General features: G+C 41.8%; 1 protein-coding gene across 3 annotated transcripts in view; it reads right to left on the bottom strand.

The window, feature by feature from the left end:
- Nucleotides 1–23,254, bottom strand: part of RCBTB1 (RCC1 and BTB domain containing protein 1) — a 71,114-nt gene that overhangs the window by 3,957 nt on the left and 43,903 nt on the right. For 2 of the 3 annotated variants that reach the window (XM_079779118.1, XM_079779119.1), the window contains exons 8-12: nt 21,533–21,723; nt 13,362–13,488; nt 7,515–7,666; nt 5,192–5,322; nt 1,351–4,301 (exon numbers count right to left, since the gene is read on the bottom strand). In XM_079779118.1, the coding sequence (XP_079635244.1) occupies nt 4,152–4,301; nt 5,192–5,322; nt 7,515–7,666; nt 13,362–13,488; nt 21,533–21,723 (751 nt within the window). In that variant the 3' untranslated portion in view covers nt 1,351–4,151. Of the gene's footprint in view, nt 1–1,350; nt 4,302–5,191; nt 5,323–7,514; nt 7,667–13,361; nt 13,489–21,532; nt 21,724–23,254 lie in introns of those variants that run through there. The other variant, XM_079779120.1, reaches the window with a different exon arrangement.

Raw genomic sequence — 23,254 nt, forward strand, 5'->3', positions numbered from 1 at the left:
GCCTGGTGGGGCTTGACAGGGGACCTTAGGACATGCTCCCTGCCCAGCAGGGCTTGACGGGGGACCTCAGGGCGCACCCCGCTCCCGCCCTGGTGCCAGGCTGGGGAACCTGAGGCCGCGCCCCCCTGACCCAGCGCTAGGCTGGAGGACCTGAGGCCGCACCCCCTGCCCAGCGAGGCTTGACAGGGACCTCAAGACATGCCCCCTGCCCCGGCCTGGGGGACCTCAGGCCGTGCACCCTGCCCCGGCACTGGGCTGGGGGACCTCAGGCCGTGCACCCTGCCCCGGCACTGGGGGACCTCAGGCCGTGCACCCTGCCCCGGCACTGGGCTGGGGGACCTCAGGCCGTGCACCCTGCCCCGGCACTGGGGGACCTCAGGCCGTGCACCCTGCCCCGGCACTGGGCTGGGGGACCTCAGGCCGTGCACCCTGCCCCGGCACTGGGCTGGGGGACCAGAGGCTGCCCCCCCCCTGCCCCCCACAGCGGGGCTCGATGGGGGGCCTGAGGCCGTGCCACCTCCCTGGCGCCGGACCAGGCGACCTGAGGCCACGCACCCCACCCAGTGGGGTTTGATGGGGGTGGGGCTGGCTGGGTATTGATCTAGCCCAATGGGGGTGGGGCCGGCTGGGTCTGGGTCTCCCGCGATTTCAAGGCGCACGGGGGGAGGGGGGTGGGTGGGTGGGGACTTGACTCTGGTTCCCGTGGCGCACCCCAGACTCTGACAGGAGGAAGATTTCATAAACATTTTACTAATTTTCTTTCATCTCTGACACTTCTATTATAGAGAAAGGGCAAAGAGCAATATTAAAATACTTCCTCTAATTAATTCCCTTTTAATGTGCACGAATTTCGTGCTCCGGGTCACTAGTCAACTATAACAGGATTGCTGGGCTTTAAATAAAACCTTCCCAAGAAGGACAAGAAGGACAGAATGAAAGAGTTTTCTCAAGGCCCATTGAGTAGGGAAGTGGGATATGCAATCTAACACAGTATTATTGTTAGTGTTTTAGAACTGAAGTCCATGTTTATGACATTTTGTGGTGAAATTATTATAAAGACAAATAGCGTAAAACATCAGATTTGTTGTAATTAGCAAGGAAGATCAAAATTAAAAACTGCTATACTGAAATAATTTATAATTTCATTCCAAATTTTAAATATTTGATTTAATTATTTCAGTCACTATATTAGTACATATCAAACAACAAGTTGTTTTTCCTTCCTTCCCACAGATTTTCTTTAGTAACAAAAAGAGAATTGAGGGTCTTAATATCAACTTAAAAAATGTTTTATTTATGATTTTAGAGAGAGAGACAGAGAGAAACAACAATTTGTTGTTCCACCTATTTATACATTCACTGGTTGATTCTTGTATATGCCCTGACTGGGAATCGAACCTACAACCATGGCATATCAGCATGACGCTCCAACCAACTAACTGAGCTACCTAGCCAGGGCTTAATATCAACATCTTAAAAATGCGAATGTATTTGATGGAGTTATCCAGTCCTAACACCCAAACTAAAACAGCTGGACACTAAGACCTCCTGTGGAGGGCACTTGGCCACGATAAGAAAGGCTGCCTTCGTGTCACAAGCCACCCTGACACCCATGCAGATGACAAGAGATGGCGAACCATAACCAACTGTCCAAACTTGTTAAAATAATTGTCAAAGCCCCTAAACCGTACCTAGAATTCATTTTATACTATATCAAGTACAAAATATTTCAGATTGAAGTGGGTTTCTTTTTAAGAATGTATTTAAATATCTTACTATACGGAAAAATAGAGAAAGGTACTTTCTCTCATTACCCCAAACATATTTTACAGTCTACTGGTCATAGAAAGCTTGTAATTTGGCCCTCAGAAAGAAGAAAAAAAATGCTGACCATCTGTTTTTAGCATGAAGTTTTCCAATACTCATATCCCAAACCACTTTTGGAATTACATTTCTCGGCTCATATTTATGGCTTCCCAACAAAAACAAAATTCTAAGATATAAATTACTCAACAAGTAGGATTTTCTGGAAAATTCTCTAATCTTATTAAATAAATAATACTTCCCAATTGTTTCTCCTAAAGTTCAAATATAATAGAAAACAAAAATTTCCTGAAACATAATGAACAACATAAACTGATGAACAAAAACAGATCCAGAGACAGAGAAGCATTGATCAGACTGTCAAACCTCAGAGGGAAGGTAGGGGAGGGTGGGGGGTAAGGGGAAGAGATCAACCAAAGGACTTGTATGCATGCATATAAGCCTAACCAATGGACACAGACAACAGGGGGGTGAGGGCCTGAGTGGGGGGGTGGGGGGTGGGAAGGTAATGGGGGAATGAGGACACATATGTAATACCTTCATCAATAAAGAAATTAAAATGCAAAAATAAATTTCCTGAAACAGTATAAACATTTCAAATTTTTTATAATGTGACACAGAAGTACCTCAAGACAATGTTTTACTCACATTTTCTCCCTTGATGTCAATGTTTATTCAGATTTATGCTAGAGGAATACTTAAGTGCTCCTTCTCCAAGTCCCTCTTTACTTTATAGAAAGTTTCATTCATAATGAAAGGACTCCACAATAGTTAATTTTAAAAACTCTTCATAAGTAGTGAGTCAATACATTTTTGTTGCTTTTATGTGTGCACATTTGCTTAAAGATTATCTTGTCAAAGGGTGTATGGAGGAACACTAATAACTTTTACAGAAAAGGGAAGAAACAGAGAAGCAGGTGGTCTCCATCTTCCTAGCATTTCAACCCACAGAATGAAGGCAAAGGCATCTAGTTGAGCTTGTGAAAAGTTTTTACAGCTAATTTCAGTGCCTTAGTAGTAGCTTCCCATCAACTAACAGATATAGTAAGTGGGTTTTATTTTTATATTCTAAAGACTTCATTTATTCATTTACTACATTCAATAACATTAAGAAAATAAAAATTAGAAGTAAATTTGTCAATTATGTAACTCCTATCAGAACAACAACAACAACAAAAACACCAAAGAAGTGATTCTTTTTATTTTTGTCTCCTCTCTATTTTATACTTTTTCCATATTGAATGTGTTATATTTGTACTAAGTCCCAGTGCACAGATTCATGCACATTGAAAGGAAATTAATTAAAAGAAGCATTTTAATATCGCTGTTTGCCCTTTCTCTATAATAAAAGTGTCAACCAAATTCACGATCAACAATGACAGATTGAAACACACGTGTGAGTTTTATATGTATCACACATGTGCGAGTCAACTTAGCCTTTTATATATATAGGTAAACTTGCTTAATTAGACCTGCTTTCTGATTTAGCTAAACTTTTTCCAGCCCAGTGAAGCACCCCAACTTCTCTTTCAGGTAATTGTCAGCAACACAGCAGTAACTATCAACACAAAGCAGATTATTATTGTAGATCACGCAGGGAGAAAAAAGGGTGATTCTTTTTATTTTTGTGTCCTCTCTATTTTACAATTTTTCCATATTAAATGTGTTATATTTGTATGTTTTTTAAAGTTTTTTAATAAGCACATCTTCATGATTATATTTTCAAATACATTCATTCATGAATTTAACTCAATGTCTATTTTTTAATACTAACTACATGCCCATATTGTGGCAGACTCTGGGAGATCCCATGCATTTGAGGTCTCAAATAATGGGTTCTATTTTTAATGTGTTTATATTTAATTGAGAAAAAAACTAGTCAAGGAAATGATCAGCTAACAAAAGACTTTTCTATAAACTTTCTGGGGTACATGTTAGCTAGAAGTGAGGAAGAAAGTTTCAGCAACTAGAGCTGAAATGTTTGCCTCTGTCCAGATGGTTTTAGTCAGCAAGATCACACCCCCAAAATGTGGAACTCATTAGCAATGGGGAGGAGTATGTAGAGACACAGACAAGATTCTAAAATCAATCACAAAATGAAGAGAAAAGACACTAGCAATTTAAAATTATATCATCGGGTGGAAATTAAATCTAAGGAAATAGCATGTCTAATAAAGAAGCTCATAGTATCAGAGAAAGGGTAGGAGAAAAAACTATACTTCCACTTTCTATTAGAAATACCTTTTGATTATTCTATCTGTTGAAAAGGCTACAGAGAAAGTCAGCTATATTTGACCTTATCAAATATTTATAATAGTAACATAATCTCAAATAAAAATAGGACACATTTTGAAAACACAAGACATAATGGTGCACTTCAGTCCGTAAGTGTGATGAGGAAGCCTGTCCTCCACCTCTCCAAGGCCATAGCTGCAGATCCTTGCAGGTGTTCGGTAAATTCCCCGGTACCAGGTATTCTGTCTCATAATATGATAACAGATTACTTATAATACTAGACAAATTGCGCCCTTTAGGGTGGAGATCTTAACTAGACATCATGAACTCCAAAGCTACTGCTCTCTATATTCCCTGTGAATTTGTAAAACCAACCATACCAACCTTTAGTTCACTAAGCATCCCTAAAGCTCCCTTTGGGTGGTTCAACAAACATTTATCACCCAGAGCCTACTATGTGCCAGGCACCACAGGGTGCACAGACGAGCAAGACCCAGTTCCTGCTCTTGAGGAGCTATGGTTCTTCACTTCAAGAAAATGCACATAAATACAAAATGTCAGACTCCCAAAGCCCTTTCAATCACACTCTTAAGAGATCCATGAATCCGAAAATTAAGAATTCAATCCAGTGTAAATAAAAAATAGACAAAAAGGATTCCAGAGCAAGTTCTTAACATATGAATAACTGTGTTATAGTTAGACAATGATAGAATTTCAGAGCATATGCAGATATAAATCATATGGCATCCATGGCTTACGACAGGGTAGAGCGGGGAACAGCAAAGTGGTCTTGAAAGAAATATATATGCTGACCTTGAGAAATACTTGAACTAAAATATGTGGTTTGTTAGTCCAATTAGGTGTGCACTTCATATTCCAACCAGCAGTACTGCTGCTGGGACCTCAATTTCTTATCTTAGTTAAAAAGAAAAAGAGAGGAATAACAATTTTGAAACGAAGAACAGAAAAGAAGCAAGGCCAGATTTCATTGTTCAGGGATCAGTCACTTCATTGATTCCTAAGTAGAAAGGAAGTTACTCATCACGTTCCTTGTCGAAGTGAGAAAAAAGACAGAAAGGTGCATACAGGGACTTAGGGGTGGTTTGAGTTTCTGTTTGTGGTTTTACATTACCTCTGCATCGTATCTGACTGCAGCAGAGAATAATGAAAAGGCATTCTCCACAGTGATTCCTTGCTTGATAATGTGCTGACAAAGTTTTTTCAGTCTGTTTTCACAGTAAGATGTCGCCAAATCCAAAAGACCTAAAAGTTAAAAGTACAGTTTTAATAGTTTACAATAATGTGCCATAATTTAAACATATATACATATATACATATATGTATATGTAATTTATTTCGTTTCTGGTGCACAGAGTAATGTAGGTAAGTCAGAAGTTTCTTAGTCAATAATACTTGAATTTTATTAAGTAAGTTCTCTTTGTTACTTCTTACCTCCCCAACTCCCCAAACAAACCTCTCTTCTACTCACTTTATACCATTTCTTCTATAGTACAGAGAAAGGCAAAAAATGAAATTTTCCACTCATTTTGTTTCCAAAACGACATGTTAAATCCATTATCAAGTTATATTTCAGTATTAAAAAATTAAAATAAGCCCATAAAATAATTTTGGACTTATTTTATGTCCAAAATTATTAACCACTAGTGGCCCAGTGCATGAAATTCATGCACGGGGGGGTGGGGGTGGGGGGAAGGAAGTCCCTCAGCCCAGCTTGCACCCTCTCCAATCAGGGACCCCTTGGGGGATGGCCGACTGCTGGTTTAGGCCCGATTCTAAGCAGTCAGACATCCCTCTTGTAATCTGGGACCACTGGCTCCTAACCGCTCACCTGCCTGCCTGCCTGCCTGATCACCCCTAACTGCCTCTGCCTGACTGACTGATTGCCCCTAACCTCTCTGCCTGCCTGCCTGATCGCCCCTAACTGCCGGCCTGATCTCACTCCCAACTGCTCTCCCCTGTCAGCCTGGTCACCCCCAACTGCCCTCCGCTGCCAGCCTGATTGCCCCTAACCACCTGCTGGCCTGATCTCGCCCCCAACTGCCCTACACTGCTGGCATGATCGCCCCTAACTGCCTCTGCCTTGGCCCCCACCACCATGGCATTGTCTGGAAGGAAGTCGGACGTCCGGAAGATGGATGGTTGACCCAGTCTAATTAGCATATTACCCTTTTATTAGTATAGATTATATAGGATAGGATTGCTTAAATGGGGGGAAAAGCCTTTTTCTTCAGGAGATGCTCTTGGCAGACAAAAATACATAATCCCTATATCTGGACTGAGAGCCAGCCATATGCATTATACTGCTAAATTGGTCATTAAAAAATTGAATCGCTTTCTTACACCTTACACCAGTGGTCGGCAAACTCATTAGTCAACAGAGCCAAATATCAACAGTACAACGATTGAAATTTCTTTTGAGAGCCAAATTTTTTAAATTTAAACTTCTTCTAACGCCACTTCTTCAAAATAGACTCGCCCAGGCCGTGGTATTTTGTGGAAGAGCCACACTCAAGGGGCCAAAGAGCCGCATGTGGCTTGTGAGCCGCAGTTTGCCGACCACGGCCTTACACCAAACAGCTGTTGCCCTTAAAACCACTTCTCAGCCCTCACCTTAGGTTCTGCCTTTGCAGTTCACCCAGATTAGGTTCTGATTGGTTGGTTTCTATGCCAGTCAGCATAAAAAGCTCCGCCTCCTAGGCAGCCATTGGCTCCTCACAGTTCACCCAGATTTGGTTCGGATTGCCCAGTTTCTATGCCAGTCAGCATCAAAAGCTCCACCTCCTAGGCAGCCATTGGTTCCATGCAGTTCACTCAGATTTGATTCTGATTGGTCGGTTTCTATGCCAGTCAGTGTCAAAAGCTCTGCCTCCTAGGCAGCCAGTGGCTCCTCGCAGTTCACCCAAATATAGTTCTGATTGGTCAGTTTCTATGCCAGTCAGTGTCTCTGGGCCTATCTCTGGGTCTGATCAGAGAGGCAGGCCTGATCAACAGCCATCCCAGGCTGCTGGCAAGCGAGCTGAACTGCTGATTTCTCGGAGAGAGAGGCACGGCTGCTGGCAAGGCCCCGAGAGAGAGAAGCAGGGTCTGATCCGCAGCTTCTCTCTCTCTCGGGGCCTCGCCAGCAGCCGTGGTAGCCGCTGATCAGCCCCACCTCTCTCTCTCCCCAAGAGGTCAGCAGTTCCGCCCACTCAGTAGTCCTCACCCACTGGAGCCTGCTGTGCATGCATCCTGGCATTCAGTCGAGCCTTCGGTCATTACAGACCCTGGGTTTTTATATATTAGGATAACTATACAATATTATTTTTAAAGATATTTACTTCAAATATTTTTTAAAAGCCAATAAAGCTGAAACTCTTCATGTTCCAATACTATAAGAAGATGAGGAGGTATATTTCTGACCATGTGATGTGGCCAGTCCCAATGTGGCTGAGTACCTATAGCATCTTCAGGTGGCAGGTCCACTGTGTCTGTGTAGAGGAATTGAAGAAAGGCACGATATACTGGGTAAGAAAACTGGTCTATTTCTATCACTTCTTTCATGTCCTCATTCCAATAAGACTGAAACATGGATCGAAAGTGCTCACACCTAAAATGGAAGAGACAAAGTCATTTCAGTTGATGGAATCAGATAAACAAATATTACAGGTATCTTTAACTACTACTAGTATATTTGGGATTCCACACACCAGGATCATGAATCTTTAGCTAGCACTCTAAAAATATATTCCATGTGCAAGAACTTTTATATTTGCCTTTTATGTACACTCATTTTCATTTTTTAAAATCTTCAATCAAAGATATGCTTTTATTGAAATTTGGAGAGAGAGGAAGGGAGAGAGAAACATCAATGTGAGGGGGAAACATCAATTGGTTATCTCCAGTACACGCCCTGACCAGGGATTGAACCCACAACCTAGGTATGTGCCCTGACAAGGAATCAAACTCACAACCTTTTGGTGTATGGGACGATACTCCAACCAACTGAGCCACCTGGCCAGGGTATGACTTTCATTTTTGATGAATGCTTCCTATGAACTATTAAGAATTATATGTAGCCCGGCCGGTGTGGCTCAGTGATTAAGCATCGACCCATGAACTAGGAGGTCACATTTCAACTTTGGTCAGGGCACATGCCGGGGTTGCGGGCTTGATCCCCAGTAGGGAGCATGCAGGAGGCAACCAATCAATGATTCTCATTATTGATGTTTCTATCTCTCTCTCCCTCTTTCTCTCTGAACTCAATAAAAATATATTTTTAAAAATAATTCTATGTAGAGCCTAGGAGTGCCTAGCACTTGTGCATTACTGCTGTTTCCATTTGACAGTCCCATTCATATCAAGACATCTTGCTCACTTGTTTTTTAAAAAATGTAGAGGAGCTCTAGCTGGTTTGGCTCAGTGGATAGAGCATCGGCCAGGGGACTGAAGGGTACCAGGTTCGATTCCAGTCAAGGGCACATGCCTGGGTTGTGGGCTTGATCCCTAGTATGGGGCGTGCAGGAGGCAGCCAATCAATGATTCTCTCTCATCATTGATGTTTCTATCTCTCCCTTCCTATCTGAAATCAATAAAAATATATATTTTTTAAAATGTACAGGAATGCATTTTAAATAATGAAATTAAAGGAAATTTAAAAATGAGATTTCAAACATACCACTATAAAGTAACACATTTAAATGATTCATTTGTGGTTTTGTTTTTTTGTGTGTTTTTTTTTTAATCCTCACCTGAGGATATTTTTTCCATTGATTTTTAGAGAGAGTGGAAGAGAGAGAGAAAGACAGAGAGAAATATTGATGTGAGAGAAGGACATTGATTGGCTGCCTCCTGCACAAGTCCTGACCAGGGTCCGAGCTGGGGAGGAGCATGTAACAGAGGTTATGTGCCCTTAACTGAAACTGAAACTGGGACCCTTCGGTCCGCAGGCTGATGCTCTATCCACTGAGCCAATCCGGCTAGGCTGTTTATTTGTGTGGTTTTCTTTTTAATATTATCATCATATTCATTTTTAAATTTTTTTTGAAGTCAAATTTATTGGGGTGACACTGGTTAATAGGATCATAGAGGCTTCAGGTGTGCATTTCTTTGTTACAAGATCAGTATATCGCACTGTGTGCCAAACCACCAAAGTCAAATCATCTTCTGTTACCATGGATTACCCTACCCACTTCCCTTTGGCAACCACCATGCTGTTGTCTGTATCTATGAGTTTCAAATTTTATATCCACATATGAGTGAAATCATATAGTTATTAGCTTTTTCTGCCTGACTTATTTCACTTAACACAATACTAGTATTCTCAAGGTACATCCATGTGGTTACAAATGGCAGTATTTCATCTTTTCTTATGGCTGAGTAGCATTCCATAACATATATGTACCACATCTTCTTTATCCAATCCTCTATTGTAAGACACCTTGGCTATCTCCATGTCTTGGTCACCGTGAACAATGCTAATCAGAATATTCTTAAAACTGTTTTAAATGTTAACTGGATTGCATTTAAACTGATTATTGTTCCATTACCTTACATGACAATTTTCCTTCTCTTTCTGACTCGTCTTCAAAATGGCTACCACTCCTATTTTGTTTCTTTGCTTTGCCTTGCCCCTTTCCTCTCTTTCCAAGCTGTTACCAATCCTCTCTAATAAAATGGTAATATGCAAATCAACCACCATTCCGCTACATAAGCCACGCCCACCAGCCAATCAGGGCGAGTATGCAAATTAACCCCAATCCAAGATGGCTACAGCCACAGAGAGCAAGGTTTCCCAGGTAACAGAGGAAGCCAAGCTTTCCATAGCCATTGCAGGCCTAAGCCTCCACTCAAGCTACAAAGTTTCAATTATAGAAGGTAAACAAATTCAAACAAATGGTGACAGAATGGAGCTTGAGAGAGCAGGCTGGGGTTGCCGCCGGCAACAGGGGAAGCAAAGCTTTCCGCACACCCTGGCCGGGCTCAACCGCTTAAGGCTACAAAGTTTCAATTGTAGAAGGTGAATTAATTGCCACAGAAATGGCTGCCACCCCGGAGGGAGCAGCAGGCTTGGCTCTGCCCCAGGCTACAAAGTTTCAATTGTAGAAGGAAAATAAATTCCAGATAGATACCAGGGCCTCCCCTTTGGTTGCCAGGGGGCGTGGCCAGCCTGCAAACCACCACAGGCCCCTCGCTCAGGCCGCCCCACACCCCAAGGGAACCCCCACCTTTATCTGGGACACCCTTCAGGGCAAACCAGCTGGCCCCCACCCCTGTACCAGGCCTCTATCCTATCTAATAAAAGAGTAATATACAGATTGATCATCACTGCAACACACAATATAGCTGCCCCCATGTGGTCAAAGATCCTGCCCCCATGTGGACACAAGATGGCCACTACAAGATGGCCAGCAGGAGAGGGCAGTTGGGAGGCACCTGGCCTGCAAGGGAGGGCAGTTGAGAGGGACCAGGCTTGCAAGGGAGGGCAGTTGGAGGTGATCAACCCTGTAGGAGAGGGCAGTTAGGGGTGACCAGGCTGGCAGAGGAGGGAAGTTGGGGGCAAACAGGCTGGCAGGGGAGCAGTTAAGCATCAACCAGGCTGGCAGCGGAGTGGTTAGGGGGTGGAGGTGATCAACCCTGTAGGAGAGGGCAGTTAGGGGTGACCAGGCTGGCAGAGGAGGGAAGTTGGGGGCAAACAGGCTGGCAGGGGAGCAGTTAAGCATCAACCAGGCTGGCAGCGGAGTGGTTAGGGGGTGATCAGGCTGGCTGGCAGGCAGAAGCAGTTAGGGGCAATCAGGAAGGCAGGCAGGCAAGCAGTTGGGAGCCAGCTGTCCTGGATTGTGAGAGGGATGTCCGACTGCCTGTTTAGGCCCGATCAGGATCGGGCCTAAACGGGGCCTTAACGGGCAGTCGGACATCCCTCTGGGGTCCCAGATTGGAGAGGGTACAGGCTGGGCTGAGGGACAACCCCCCACCGTGCACGAATTTCGTGCACCGGGCTTCTAGTCTATATATATATATATATATATATATATATATATATATATATATATATATATACACACACACACACACACACACACACACACACACACACACACACACTGAGTGGCCAGATTATTATGATCTCTGAACGCATAATAACGTGGCCACTCAGTGCATATCCTATGTAATAAAAGGCTAATATGCAAATTGTCCCCTCGACCAGGAGTTCGACCAGCAGGCAGGCTGGCCAATACACACACACACACACACACACACACACACACACTCTGAGTGGCCAGATTATTATGTGTTCAGAGATCATAATAATCTGGCCACTCAGTGTAAAAGGCTAAGTGTCCATCTGTCCGACCGGTAGCTATGATGTGCACTGACTACCAGGGAGAAGATGCTCAATAAAGGAGCTGCCATGATGTGCACTGGCCATTTAAAAATAAATGACACCATAGACCTGGCGCCAACACTCAGTTTTCCCCAAGTGGGACACAGGCCCTGCCACCACCCCGGAGCGACACCCCACCAAACCGCAGCCAATGCTTCCAAGACCCCATGGTGCAAAATGCGGCCCACTGCCTAGCCCAGCCCAGAAACAGTCACTGTGGGAGCCAGGTAATGACGTCACGTAATGCTTGGCTTCCTCTCCCTAGCGACTAGCGTCCTTGGAGTTTCTTCAGCCCAGGAACCCGACTTGCTTTATAGTCAGGTGCAATGCAAACATTTTACAGTTTAACCAAATGTTTGTGAAGTGTTTTCCCGTGCCTCATCTCATTTGATCCTCACAGAAGTTCTGGAGTAACAAGATAGGAGACTCGGTAGAATCCTATTTTCTTTTCATTAGCAAGACGTGAATAGCGATATTAAAATATTTCTTCTACAATGGTAAGATATGTACACATATAATACCTTAATAAAAAAATAAAAATATTTCTTCTAATTAATTTCCTTCAATGAGCACGAATCCGTGCACTGGGACACTAATTTACTTATAGTCACATATTTCAAGAAAACCTAAGGTTTTTTTTGTATTGTATTAACACGTACAAATCTACCTGTAAATTCAGAAACTGATTTCTGAATATAGATTGTCTTAAAGTATGACATACTTTATAGGTTTCAAAAACCATCTTTTTAAATCCCTTTAAAATGACATACATTGTAAATAAACACAAAATACTTTCAAAATCCATTCAGAATACTAAAAGAATGGCCATTTACCTAAAAAAATTACTTTATCTGAGAAGTAAAAAGAAGTGGGTATCTAAGCAATGAATAATAGATAAAATGGGTCAGAAAACTATACATGAAAGGAATAGACTGGTTGTCCACAGGTTCACAGACATAAACATTTCCAGTTCATCTTTCAATTAATACTTTGGTGCAGATATTACCCCTTAAGTAATGAATGATATATGGACTTTTCAATTCCTTTTAACATGTTGTTTTGTAAATAGGTTTTTGACTAAATTTACAAAAAGACATGTAAGTGGCCAGTTTAATTCTCAGTGGACTGACTTTGTTTGTGCCTTTCTCTGTAAAGGCAGCCTTAGTGAGCAACAGTCCAAACAATCACTAATAAATATAAAGTTCCTTCACATTTATACAAAAAACTCCTGACATATAGCTAAACCACACTTCCTTAATTGGGAATTAGATGTCCCTCGAGCCAGAAGACCACCATTCCAGAGTTTTCTACTTGAGAAAAATAAATTTTTAATTAAGAGCAAAAGGAGGTATATATACAATTTCCTTGACAATCTTTTATGGGGGTTTTTGACCATGTAAATAAGGCTTTTGTTGGAAATAAATATTCACAAGATCCTTCATTTAAAAACAATATAGACAGCCTGGCCAGTGTTGCTCAGTGGTTGAGCATAGGCCCATAAACCAAGATGTCAACAGTTCGATTCCAGGTCAGGACACATGCCTGGGTTATGGGCTCAATCCAGGAGGCAGCCGATAGATGTTTCTCTCTCATTGATGTTTCAATCTCTCTATCCCTCTCCCTTCCCCTCTCTCTAAAAAAATCAATTAAAATATATTTATAAAAAATATATATAAACAAATACTTATACTACTACATTATGCTTTTTAAAAAGGCCACGTGTGCACATGCACACACACATGTGCATGCAAAACTCTTCAATAACGAGTGGATTGATACTATCTGCAAAAAGATTAAGTTGTGCCATTTCCCTCTATTGCCAAGGCTGTTTCTTATTAGTCCCCATTTTATGGAATAACAGGGGAATAGATATTATAAAAAAAAATAAGGTTATTAATGTCTCAAGTTCATGCAAAAATACCTGATTTTCAAAACAGCTTTATGGACATGGATATATTTCCCATCAATTCTGAACTTTAGGTCAGCAGTTTCTGGACTGTCAAATTCTTTCTTCAAGGACTCTGCAACTGTTAAAAAATCTTCATGCTCTGAAGGCAACAAACACATTATAAATACAAAAAAACTCAGGAAACATACTCAAGATTTAATAGACTTCAAAAGATAATCATTAACACGAGGGATAATTCCACTTGATTTTTTCCAAAAGAGATCATGCCTTACTTGACAAATCAATTTCACAGCATGAAAGTAAGTGTCCAAGTGTATAAACTACCAAAAAATACTAGTATTTGGTAAGATCAAATACTAGTCTTACATACTATTAGTCATCAGAAATGTATACTTTTTTTGAAAAAAGAAAAAAGCTATAGGTAGTCCATGATTACATGACTACTTGTTCAAAACTTGAGTGATTCTCTTCTGGGGCTAAAAACTTACCAACTTTCCTTGACTGGAATACTAAGAACACCTTTGCCCTGTTTTGGGGTAGTTTCAAGGGGTTGCTATATTCTAATCAAAGAATCCCAAGAAACAAATTCACCATTACGTGGTAATACTAAGCAGTCATGTTCTTACATAGAGAAAACCCTTTTCTTCGGTATTTGGAATCTAAACATCCCTCTTAACCATAAGAATTAATGTACAAAAAATAATCCTTACACACTATCTAAAAACAGAGCAAATTTAATAACAATGCATACTCAAAGGGAACAGTTTTACGAAAATGTGATCTCATTGCCTGATGAGAAGAACTGCTGTTATGGTTACAAGTAGATCTATTATTATGAAGAAAAAAAAGTAAAGGCACTTGGCCCAGCCAGAGTAGCTCAATGGTTGAGCGTTGACCCATGCACCACAAGGTCGCTGGTTCAATTCTTTTCTTTTTAAAAAAAATATATTTTATTGATTATTTACAGAGAGGAAGGGAGAGGGATAGAGAGTTAGAAACATTGATGAAACAGAAACATCAACCAGCTGCCTCCTGCACACCTCAACCCAGGTACATGCCCTTGACCGGAATCGAACCTGGGACCCTTCAGTCCGCAGGCCAACGCTCTATCCACTGAGCCAAACCAGTTAGGGAGCTGGTTCAATTCTTGATCAGGGCACATGCCTGCGTTGCAGGCTTGATCCCCAGTAGGGGATGTGCTTGAGGCAGCAATCTATGTTTCTCTCTCATTGATGTTTCTATCTATCTCTTTCCCTTCCTCTCTAAAATAAATTAAAATAAATAAATAAGTAAAGGGGCAGAGAATCTGTCAACCTTCCTCCTCCCTTCAAAATCACCAAGTCCTCAGCCCCCTTCATCACCATTCGCCCCTCTCCAGCTCCCTCACCCCTGAAATAAAAGAAAAAAAAAAGTAAAGGCACTTGAACAAATCCATGTAACACTTTCTTGTGTTTTATATGCACGGACAAAGAAAAACAAATAGAAGGCTAACAGGGACCCTCATCAGCACTGAATGCAGGTACAATGGACAGAGACAGGTTCTGACTGCCCACAAGATAAGAATGGTGACTTCATCAAATAACTGAGCTGTCTCTCAGGAGCCTGGTGTTACCAAGGGAATGCTTAGAGGAGGGACAACTCCTAAAACCTAGGCTAAACCTAACAAATGGACTTACCCCTGGGCTTTATCATCAGAATCTCCTAAGGAAATATCATTTGCCTGAGCCCCATTACCCTAACCTAGCACACACACAATGCAGAGCTCTCTTAGCTATGGAGGGAAGGTCACCACTCTCTCAAAAACCAAGTTTTCTTTGACCCTACAACGGTGAGTAAAAAAAGGGAAATCACTAAGATAGAGTCCAGTAGTCTAGATGGCTACTTCACCCATCCCAAAACAGCTTTTTATCAATGCCTCCACTTCTGAATCTAGTAGTCAGGGTTGAAATACACCTTTCTTCCTCTTAATTCCTGGCAACAAGTATACCTTCTTTCAGAGAAGAAATATTCTTGAGGTGTGAATTCACCAACTGACTTTCTTCCTATCGCTCAGCTGAAATAATAAATTGAGAGGAAAAAAACACCCCAGACTTAATGGGTAGAGGGAAAGAAGTCATCAAAGTAATATATTCAATGACCACATTTTTTTTTTCTAAGCTTAATATTAAAAAATGTTAGGATGTTCTAAAAAGAATGCCTTTTCAGGATCAGGATTCTGAAAGACAAAAATCTGAGGAAACTTTTTATAACAGGTCCAGGTTAAGTAGTATATGAGAATCTGAAGATGTGGACAGAGTGCTTTGGTGTGACACATATATGTGATTATGGCCAAATAGTCCCATTCTGTGAACTAAATTTTTCTTTGCTTTTTTATTGAATTTACTGGGGTAACATTGGTTAACAAATTATATAGGTTTCAAGTGTAAAATTCTATAATACATCATCTGTATACTGTACTGTGTTCACCACCACAAGTCAAGTCCCCTTCCATCACCATTTATCCCCCTTTTATCCTCTTCCACCTCCTCCGATGCCCTATCCCTCTGGTAATCAATCACCTTATCTACAAGTTTTTATTGTTTTGTTGTTCTTTTTAAGAGAGAGAGGAAGAGAAAGAGAGAAAAACATCGAAGTGAGAGCACAACATCGATCAGCTGACTCCTGTATGCCCCCCACTGGGGGATGGAGCCCACAACCTGGGCATGTGCCCTTGACCAAACTGGAGACCTCCTAGTGCATGGGACGAAGCCAAGTGAGACACAGTGGGCAGGGCTGTAGTTTGTTTGTTGCTTAATCCCTTCAATTTTTTCACTCATCCCAGCAACCCCCCTCCCCTCTGACAGCTTTAGACTGTTCTCTTATCTATGAGTCTGTTTCTATTTTGTTTATTTTGTTCATTCAATTCTGCCCATAAGTGAACTTATTTCACTTAACACAATGCTTTCCAGGTTATCCATGCTGTAGCAAAGGGTAAGATTTTCTTCTTTTTCACTGCTGAGTAGTATCCCATTGTGTAAATGTACCATCGATTTTTAAAAAATCTTTATTGTTGAGAGTATTACAGATGTTTCCCATTTCTCCCTCCATTGCCCCCCTCGACCTGGTTCCCACCCCACCCCAGGCCTTCACCACCCTATAGTCTGTGTCCTTAGGTAATGCATATATGCACATTAAGTTCTTTGGTTAATCTCTTCCAGCCCTCTTCCCTCTGAGATTTGTCAGTCTCTTCTGTGTTTCCACGCCTCTGACTTTATTTTCTTCACCAGTTTATTTTGTTCATTAGATTCCTTCTTCGTTTCTTCTTCCTCTTCTAAAAGAATACCCTTCAAGCCCAGCTGGCATGGCTCAGTGGTTGAGCATCGATCTATGAACCAGGAGATCATGGTTCGATTCTTGGTCAGGGCATATGCTTGGGTTACAGGCTTGATCCCCAGTGTGGGGCCTGCAAGAGGCAGCTGATCAATGATTCTCATCACTGATGTTTCTCTCTCTCTCTTCCTCTCTGAAATCAATAGAAATATATTTTTTAAAAAGGAAAGAAAAAAAAAAAGGAATACCCAACATTTCATGTATTACTGGTTTGGTGGTGATGAACTCCTTTAGCTTTTTCTTGTCTGTGAAGCTCTTAATATGACCTTCAATTCTAAATGACAGCTTTGCTGGGTAGAGTACTCTTGGTTGTAGGTCCTTGCTTTTCATCACTTTGAGTATTTCTTGCCACTCCCTTCTGGCCTGCGAAGTTTCTGTTGAGAAATCAGCCGATAGTCATATGGGCCCTCCCTTGTATATAACTAACTGCTTTTCTCTTGCTGCTTTTAAGATTCTCTCTTCGTTTTTAATCTTTGGCATTTTAATTATGATATTTCTTGGCGTGGGCCTCTCTGTGCTTCCTGGACTTGTAAGTCAGTTTCTTTCACCAGTAGGGAAAACTTTCTGTCATTAATTCCTCAAATAGGTTTTCAATAACTTGCTGTCTCTGTTCTCCTTCTGACACCCCATAATGCAAATGTCGGTACGTTTGAAGTTGTCCCAGAGGCTCCTTACACTACCTTCATATTTTTGGATTCTTTTTTTCTTTTAGCTCTTCTGATTGGGTGTTTTTTGCTTCCTCATATTCCAAATCATTGATTTGATTTTTGGCATCTTCTCCTCTACTGTTAAATCCCTGTAAATTATTCTTTATTACAGTTAAGTGTATGCTTCATTTCTGACTGGTCCTTTTTCATGTCTCTGAAGTTCTTACTATGCACCTTAAAGCTCTCATTAAGACCCTTGAGCATCCTTATAACCATTGTTTTAAACTCTGCATCTAGCAGTTTGTTTGCTTCCATTTCATTTAGTTCTTTTTCTGGAGATTTCTTCTGTTCTTTCATTTGTGACATATTTATTTGTCTCCGCATTTTGGCTGCTTTCCTGTGTTTGTTTCTGTGTATTAGGTAGAGTTGCTATGTCTCCTGGAATTGGCAGAGTGTCCTTGTGTAGTAGGTGTCCTGTAGGGCCTAGTGGTTCAGCTTCCCCAGTCACCTGAGTTAGACACTCCAAGTGCACCCCTGTGTGGGCTGTGTACACAGTCTTGTTGTAGTTGAGCCTTGACTGCTGTTGGTGTCACAGGGAGGAAATGACCTCTAGGCCAATTGGCTGTGAGGAACAGTTGCAACTACAATGGAAGAGCTGCTGTGCAGGAGATACCCCATGGAGCAGGACTTGTTTCAGTGGAGCTTTGGTGCTCACTGAGTCTGCCTCTTGAATGTGTCACTTGTGGAAGTGTAGCGTTGTAATCTGGTATGGTCTGAAGCTGTCCACTGGGTGCACTGGCTCTGGTGCTTCCCAGGAGGAACAAAGTCAGCCACTGCCTGGGGCCATCCAGCAGGAGCTACAGAGCAATCTGCAGATGGATGTGCTTGTGTTGGGCTTGGAAGTGCCCAGGAGAGGCCAAGCTGTGAAGCAAGGTAGGCTGCTGCTAGTGCCAGGATTGGGCCTCTTATTGATAGGTTTGGGGCACACTGACCCCAGCTGCTGCTTGTTTGAGAGATTTTTGGAAAGTCTAAAGCCTGAGCCAGGACAGGCCATTCATAAGGAAAAGTCATTGCTAACAGCTTGGGTGGGGCTGCAAATTGGATGGGGTCTCAGGGAATCACCAGGGTGGAGTGAAGTGTGAGCCAGGTTGGTGGAGCCTCAGATAGGGAACCTGCAAATCAGCCCTATGACTGGGGATGTCTCAACATAGGAACAATGAATCCCATGAGTACCCCTGATGCCAGACAATCCAGTTCTTCCCCATATGTCCTTAAATTCCTCAAGCCACTGCCTCCACGCTGGAGCTGAGAGAGAGTTAGTCCAAGTAAGTCCACGCACCAGGCTTTTAAAAGACTGCTGAGACTCCGGCAGTCTTGTCACTCAGCCACACACAAAAAATCCCCACTGGTCTTTACAGCCCCAAGTTAGAGGGACTTCTCTTCCTGGCACTGGAACCCTGGGCTGAGGGGTCTGGTGTGAGGCTGGGACTCGTTGCTCCTCACGGGGGGCCTCCACAATTGAGATATCCCTCCTGATTAAAAAAATGCCACACATGGGTGTCAGACTAGCCCATTCCACAACTCCACCCCTCCTATCAGTTTCAATGTGCTATGTTCTTTAATTCTCCAGTTGCAGCACTTTCATTTAGCCAGATTTCAGGCAGTTCTGAATGATGGTTATTCTGTGTTTTAGTTGTAATACTGATGTGGTTGTGAGAGGCAGCAAGTACTGGAATTTATCTATGCCACCATCTTGGTTCCACCAATTATCACTGATTTTTTATCCACTTATCTATTGATGAGCACTTGGGCTGTTTCCAGATCTTAATGTAAATAATACTGCCATGAACACAGGGTTTGAACATATATGTTTCATGATTGGTGTTTAAGGATTCTTAGGACATATTCCTGGAAGTGGGATCACTGGGTCAAAAGACAGTTCCATTTTTAGTTTTTTGAGGAAACTCCATACTGTTTTCCATAGTGGCTGCACCGGTCTGCATTCCCACCAAGAGTGCAACAGGGTTCTCTTTTCTCCACATCCTCGCCAGTCCTTATTTGTTGATTTGTAAATGACAGCCATTCTGGCAAGTCATTGCCATTTTAATTTTCATCTCTCTAATGATTAATAACATTGATTATTTTTTCATATGTCAACTGGCCATCTGTAAGTCCTCTTTGGAGAATTGTCTATTTAGGTCCTTTGCCCATTTCTTAATTGGGTTGTTTGTATTCCTGGTATTGAGTTGTATAAGTTCTTTATAAATTTTAAATATTAATCGCTTATCAGATATATCACTGGCGAATATGTTTTCCCATTCAGTATATTGTCTTTTCATTTTGTTGATGGTTTCCTTTGCTGTGCAAAAGCTTTTTTATTTTGATGTCCCATTTGTTTATTTTTATTTTGTCTCCCTTGCCTGAAGCTATACTATATATCAGAAAGAAATATTGCTTCAAGAAATGTTCAAGATGTTACCGCTTGCTTTCTTCTAGAATTTTTACGGTGAACTTAATTTTTCTAATCACAATATTCACTGTAAAACTTGCTTTATTACAAAATATATGAAGATGTTCAATTTGTTTCACTTTAAGTTGAGCAGCAGCTTAACTCTTCTTAAACATACTCCTGCCTGGCACCATTTTGGGGCTCAGCCCATCTGGTATCCAGGTGACCTAAAAACTGGTCACCTGACGATGGGACAGCTCCAGCTGTCTGACACAGCTCAACATGACATGTGTTCAAGGCTAGCCTTCAATATCAATTGCCGAGTAATTGGGGGTCAAGAATGCTAATGTTCAAACACGAGACATCATGACCTATTTATTTTCTCTCCGTGTTAACAACAGAATAACTTAGAAGAAATACATTGGCAAAAAGGTAGAAATGAACACGAAATAAAATTAAAATATTTTAGCCGAAACCAGTTTGGCTCAGTAGATAGAGCGTCGGCCTGCAGACTCAAAGGTCCCAGGTTCGATTCTGGTCAAGAGCATGTACCTTGGTTGCGGGCACATCCCCAGTAGGGGGTGTGCAGGAGGCAGCTGATCGATGTTTCTCTCTCATCGATGTTTCTAACTCTATCCCTCTCTCTTCCTCTCTGTAAAAAATCAATAAAATATATATATTTTTAAAAATTAAAATATTTTAAAGCTATTCAGCTTTATGACACCTTAATATTTTCGACCAATAATGAACTCTTGAAGGAAACAGTATTCAGAAAATGGACAGATTATGTAACCAAAAAACACCCTGAATTCCACTACCCTTTCAAATACCACAGTTTTGATGCCCTTCTAAAATAAAAGTATTTGAGATTGGTTGAAAGAAAAATAGAGAAAGAAAGATGAAAACACCACCTTAAAAAAACCACAAGTTCTCCAGTTTTTTTTTAAAAATTCATTTTTGTATCATATTATATTGAATTATGTAAAAAATCAAGTATTAGTATAACAATAAAAGCACTTAGGAACAGGTTACTCAAACAAATATTTGTACATGAATGTTTAAACAGCATTATTCACAATATTTAAAAGATGGAAATGATCCAAATATACATCAATAAATGAATAAATGAAACGTGGTTTATACATCCAATGGAATATTATTCAGCTATAAAAAGGAATGAAGTACTGATAAATGCTACAACATGAATGAGCCTCAAAAGCATTAAGTAAAAGAAGTCAGACATAAAATGTTACATGTTGTATTGTGCTATTATAAAATATACAAAATAGAAAAATGCATAAAACAAAAACCAAATTGGCCAGTGGCTGGGAGGAGAAGGGAGAATAGAGAGTGGCTGCTTACTAGGTACAGGGTTTTCTTTTAGGGTGATGAAACTGTTTCAGAACTTGATATCGATGGTGGTTGCACAACGCTGTGAATGTGCTAAATGACTCTGAATTAAAATGGCTAATTTTATGCATATGAATTTCACCTCAATTAAAATGAAAGCACTTAAAGGGAGAAAGTAATCCATAAAATGTTTCATAACATATTAATAAATTTTATTATGCAAATCTAATTTGGGGAAAGATATTAAATTTAATGGAAAATAAAACATTCTAGAACCTAAAAAAGCCCACAACCAGGAAATATGCAAGCAAACTGGCCAGCTGATAGGACTATTTTTCCTGGGTGGAAATAGCCCTGAACTTTCTTACCTACAGACAGGAGGCGCCAGGAGACGGCGGGAGTGGCAAAGCAGGCAAACACGTCGTCCGTGCAGGAGAGGTGGGTGAGGTGAGGCAGCACCACGGACTGGCCCCGGCACTGGCCCCACATGTACACGTGCCCGCCCTGGGTCTTGGCGGCAGATGTGTGGGCAGAGTGGCAGGCTGCGATTTCTACTACCCTGAAAATTTTTAAGAAAAATGGATGTGTCACTTATATACTACAAAAGCCCACAGCATATCACACAAAGTAAATAAAAAGTTCATGCTTAGTACACCTCAAAAAACAGCTCAAGATTGAGAAACATTAGCTATCATGTCCTGTAGACAAAACCAAAAGATCAGAGCAAGGGTACTATATTTCTCCTCTCCTGAGTGCCCCTAACTTCTCATCCTAACCTCTTTCTAAGATAAATAATGCATAACTATTGAGAAAAACGTGGAAAAAGGAACTAGAAGCCTGTTAGGGTCGCCGAAGGAGGAATGCAGGAGGCCAAAGTGGTAAGGGGTTATAAATTTACTAGAGGCCCAGTGCACAAATTCATGCATGGGCGGGGTCCCTCAGCCTGGCCAGCGATTGAGGCCTATCAGGGGGCCGGCAGGGGGAAGAGAGGGACCGCAGGAGGTTGGCCAGCCAGGGTGGGGAAGGGGCCACAGGAAGGGGACGGAGCCGCGGGAGGTTGGCTGTGGGAGTGCACTGACCACCAGGGGGCAGCTCCTGGGTTGAGCATCTGTCCCCGGTGGTCAATGCGCGTCATAGCGACTGGTGGACCGGTTGTTCCGGTTGTTTGGTCTTAAGGGTCACTTAGGCTTTTATATATATAGATGGTATCCAGATGACCTAATCTACATATATAGACAGGGAATATGCTAATTAGCTGGGCATCACAACTGCTCAGGAGGAGCAGCATGCGCAGATGGGCGGGAAGGGACTGCATGCTGCCCCCAGCGGCCGCGGGGAGGCTGGGGCTGGCAGCAGGCCAGAGCAGAGACACAACACACAGGAGCACCTGCCCCCACCCCAGTGGACACAACACGGCAGCCGGCGCTACATGGGTCAGGCGCGGGTCTCAGCCCCCCGTGGGGTGCCTCCTCGCACGGCGGGAGGCGAGGCACCTCCTTACATGCTGGGCCTCTAGTAAATTTATAATCCCTTATCAATGCCCATTGTGAAGTGACCTAAAGATCAGTTCCCAGGGGAGAGGGTATCGATTCAATTATTTGATCAAACCTAACAAAACCAAAGTAAATGAGTAAAGTGGACTCATTTTTGTCACATCTAACAAAATGTGCTGACAGCTGTGGGGGCTTAAACTGTAGCAGAGAATAAAAAATACTGTCTTCAATATACCATTTCCTTTCAAATACAACTTTTTATCTCATCCCTACCAGAGCTCACAACACTCATTAGGCTGATAAGCACTGATCTAGGGGTCATGAACTCTGAACACACCAAGCCAAATGGACATCAAGCCAAAGTTACTACATTTCTCAGTTAGCTTCTTAGGCAGGGACCCAGAATCAGAAATCGACATTCTAAAACTTAGCAAGTAAAACCTCACAATTTGGCTGAATAAATATTAAGCATCTATTCTAGTAACACACATTACATCAAATCAATATCTAAACAAATAATGACCTTTCAAGGGCAGATGTTATTTATTTAGATTTGTTTTAGTTGGCTCAACAAAAAAGTCTGTACTTCAACATGGT

Source organism: Cnephaeus nilssonii (assembly GCF_951640355.1).
Source record: "Cnephaeus nilssonii genome assembly, chromosome: 8".
In the NCBI taxonomy this organism is placed as follows: domain Eukaryota; kingdom Metazoa; phylum Chordata; class Mammalia; order Chiroptera; family Vespertilionidae; genus Cnephaeus; species Cnephaeus nilssonii.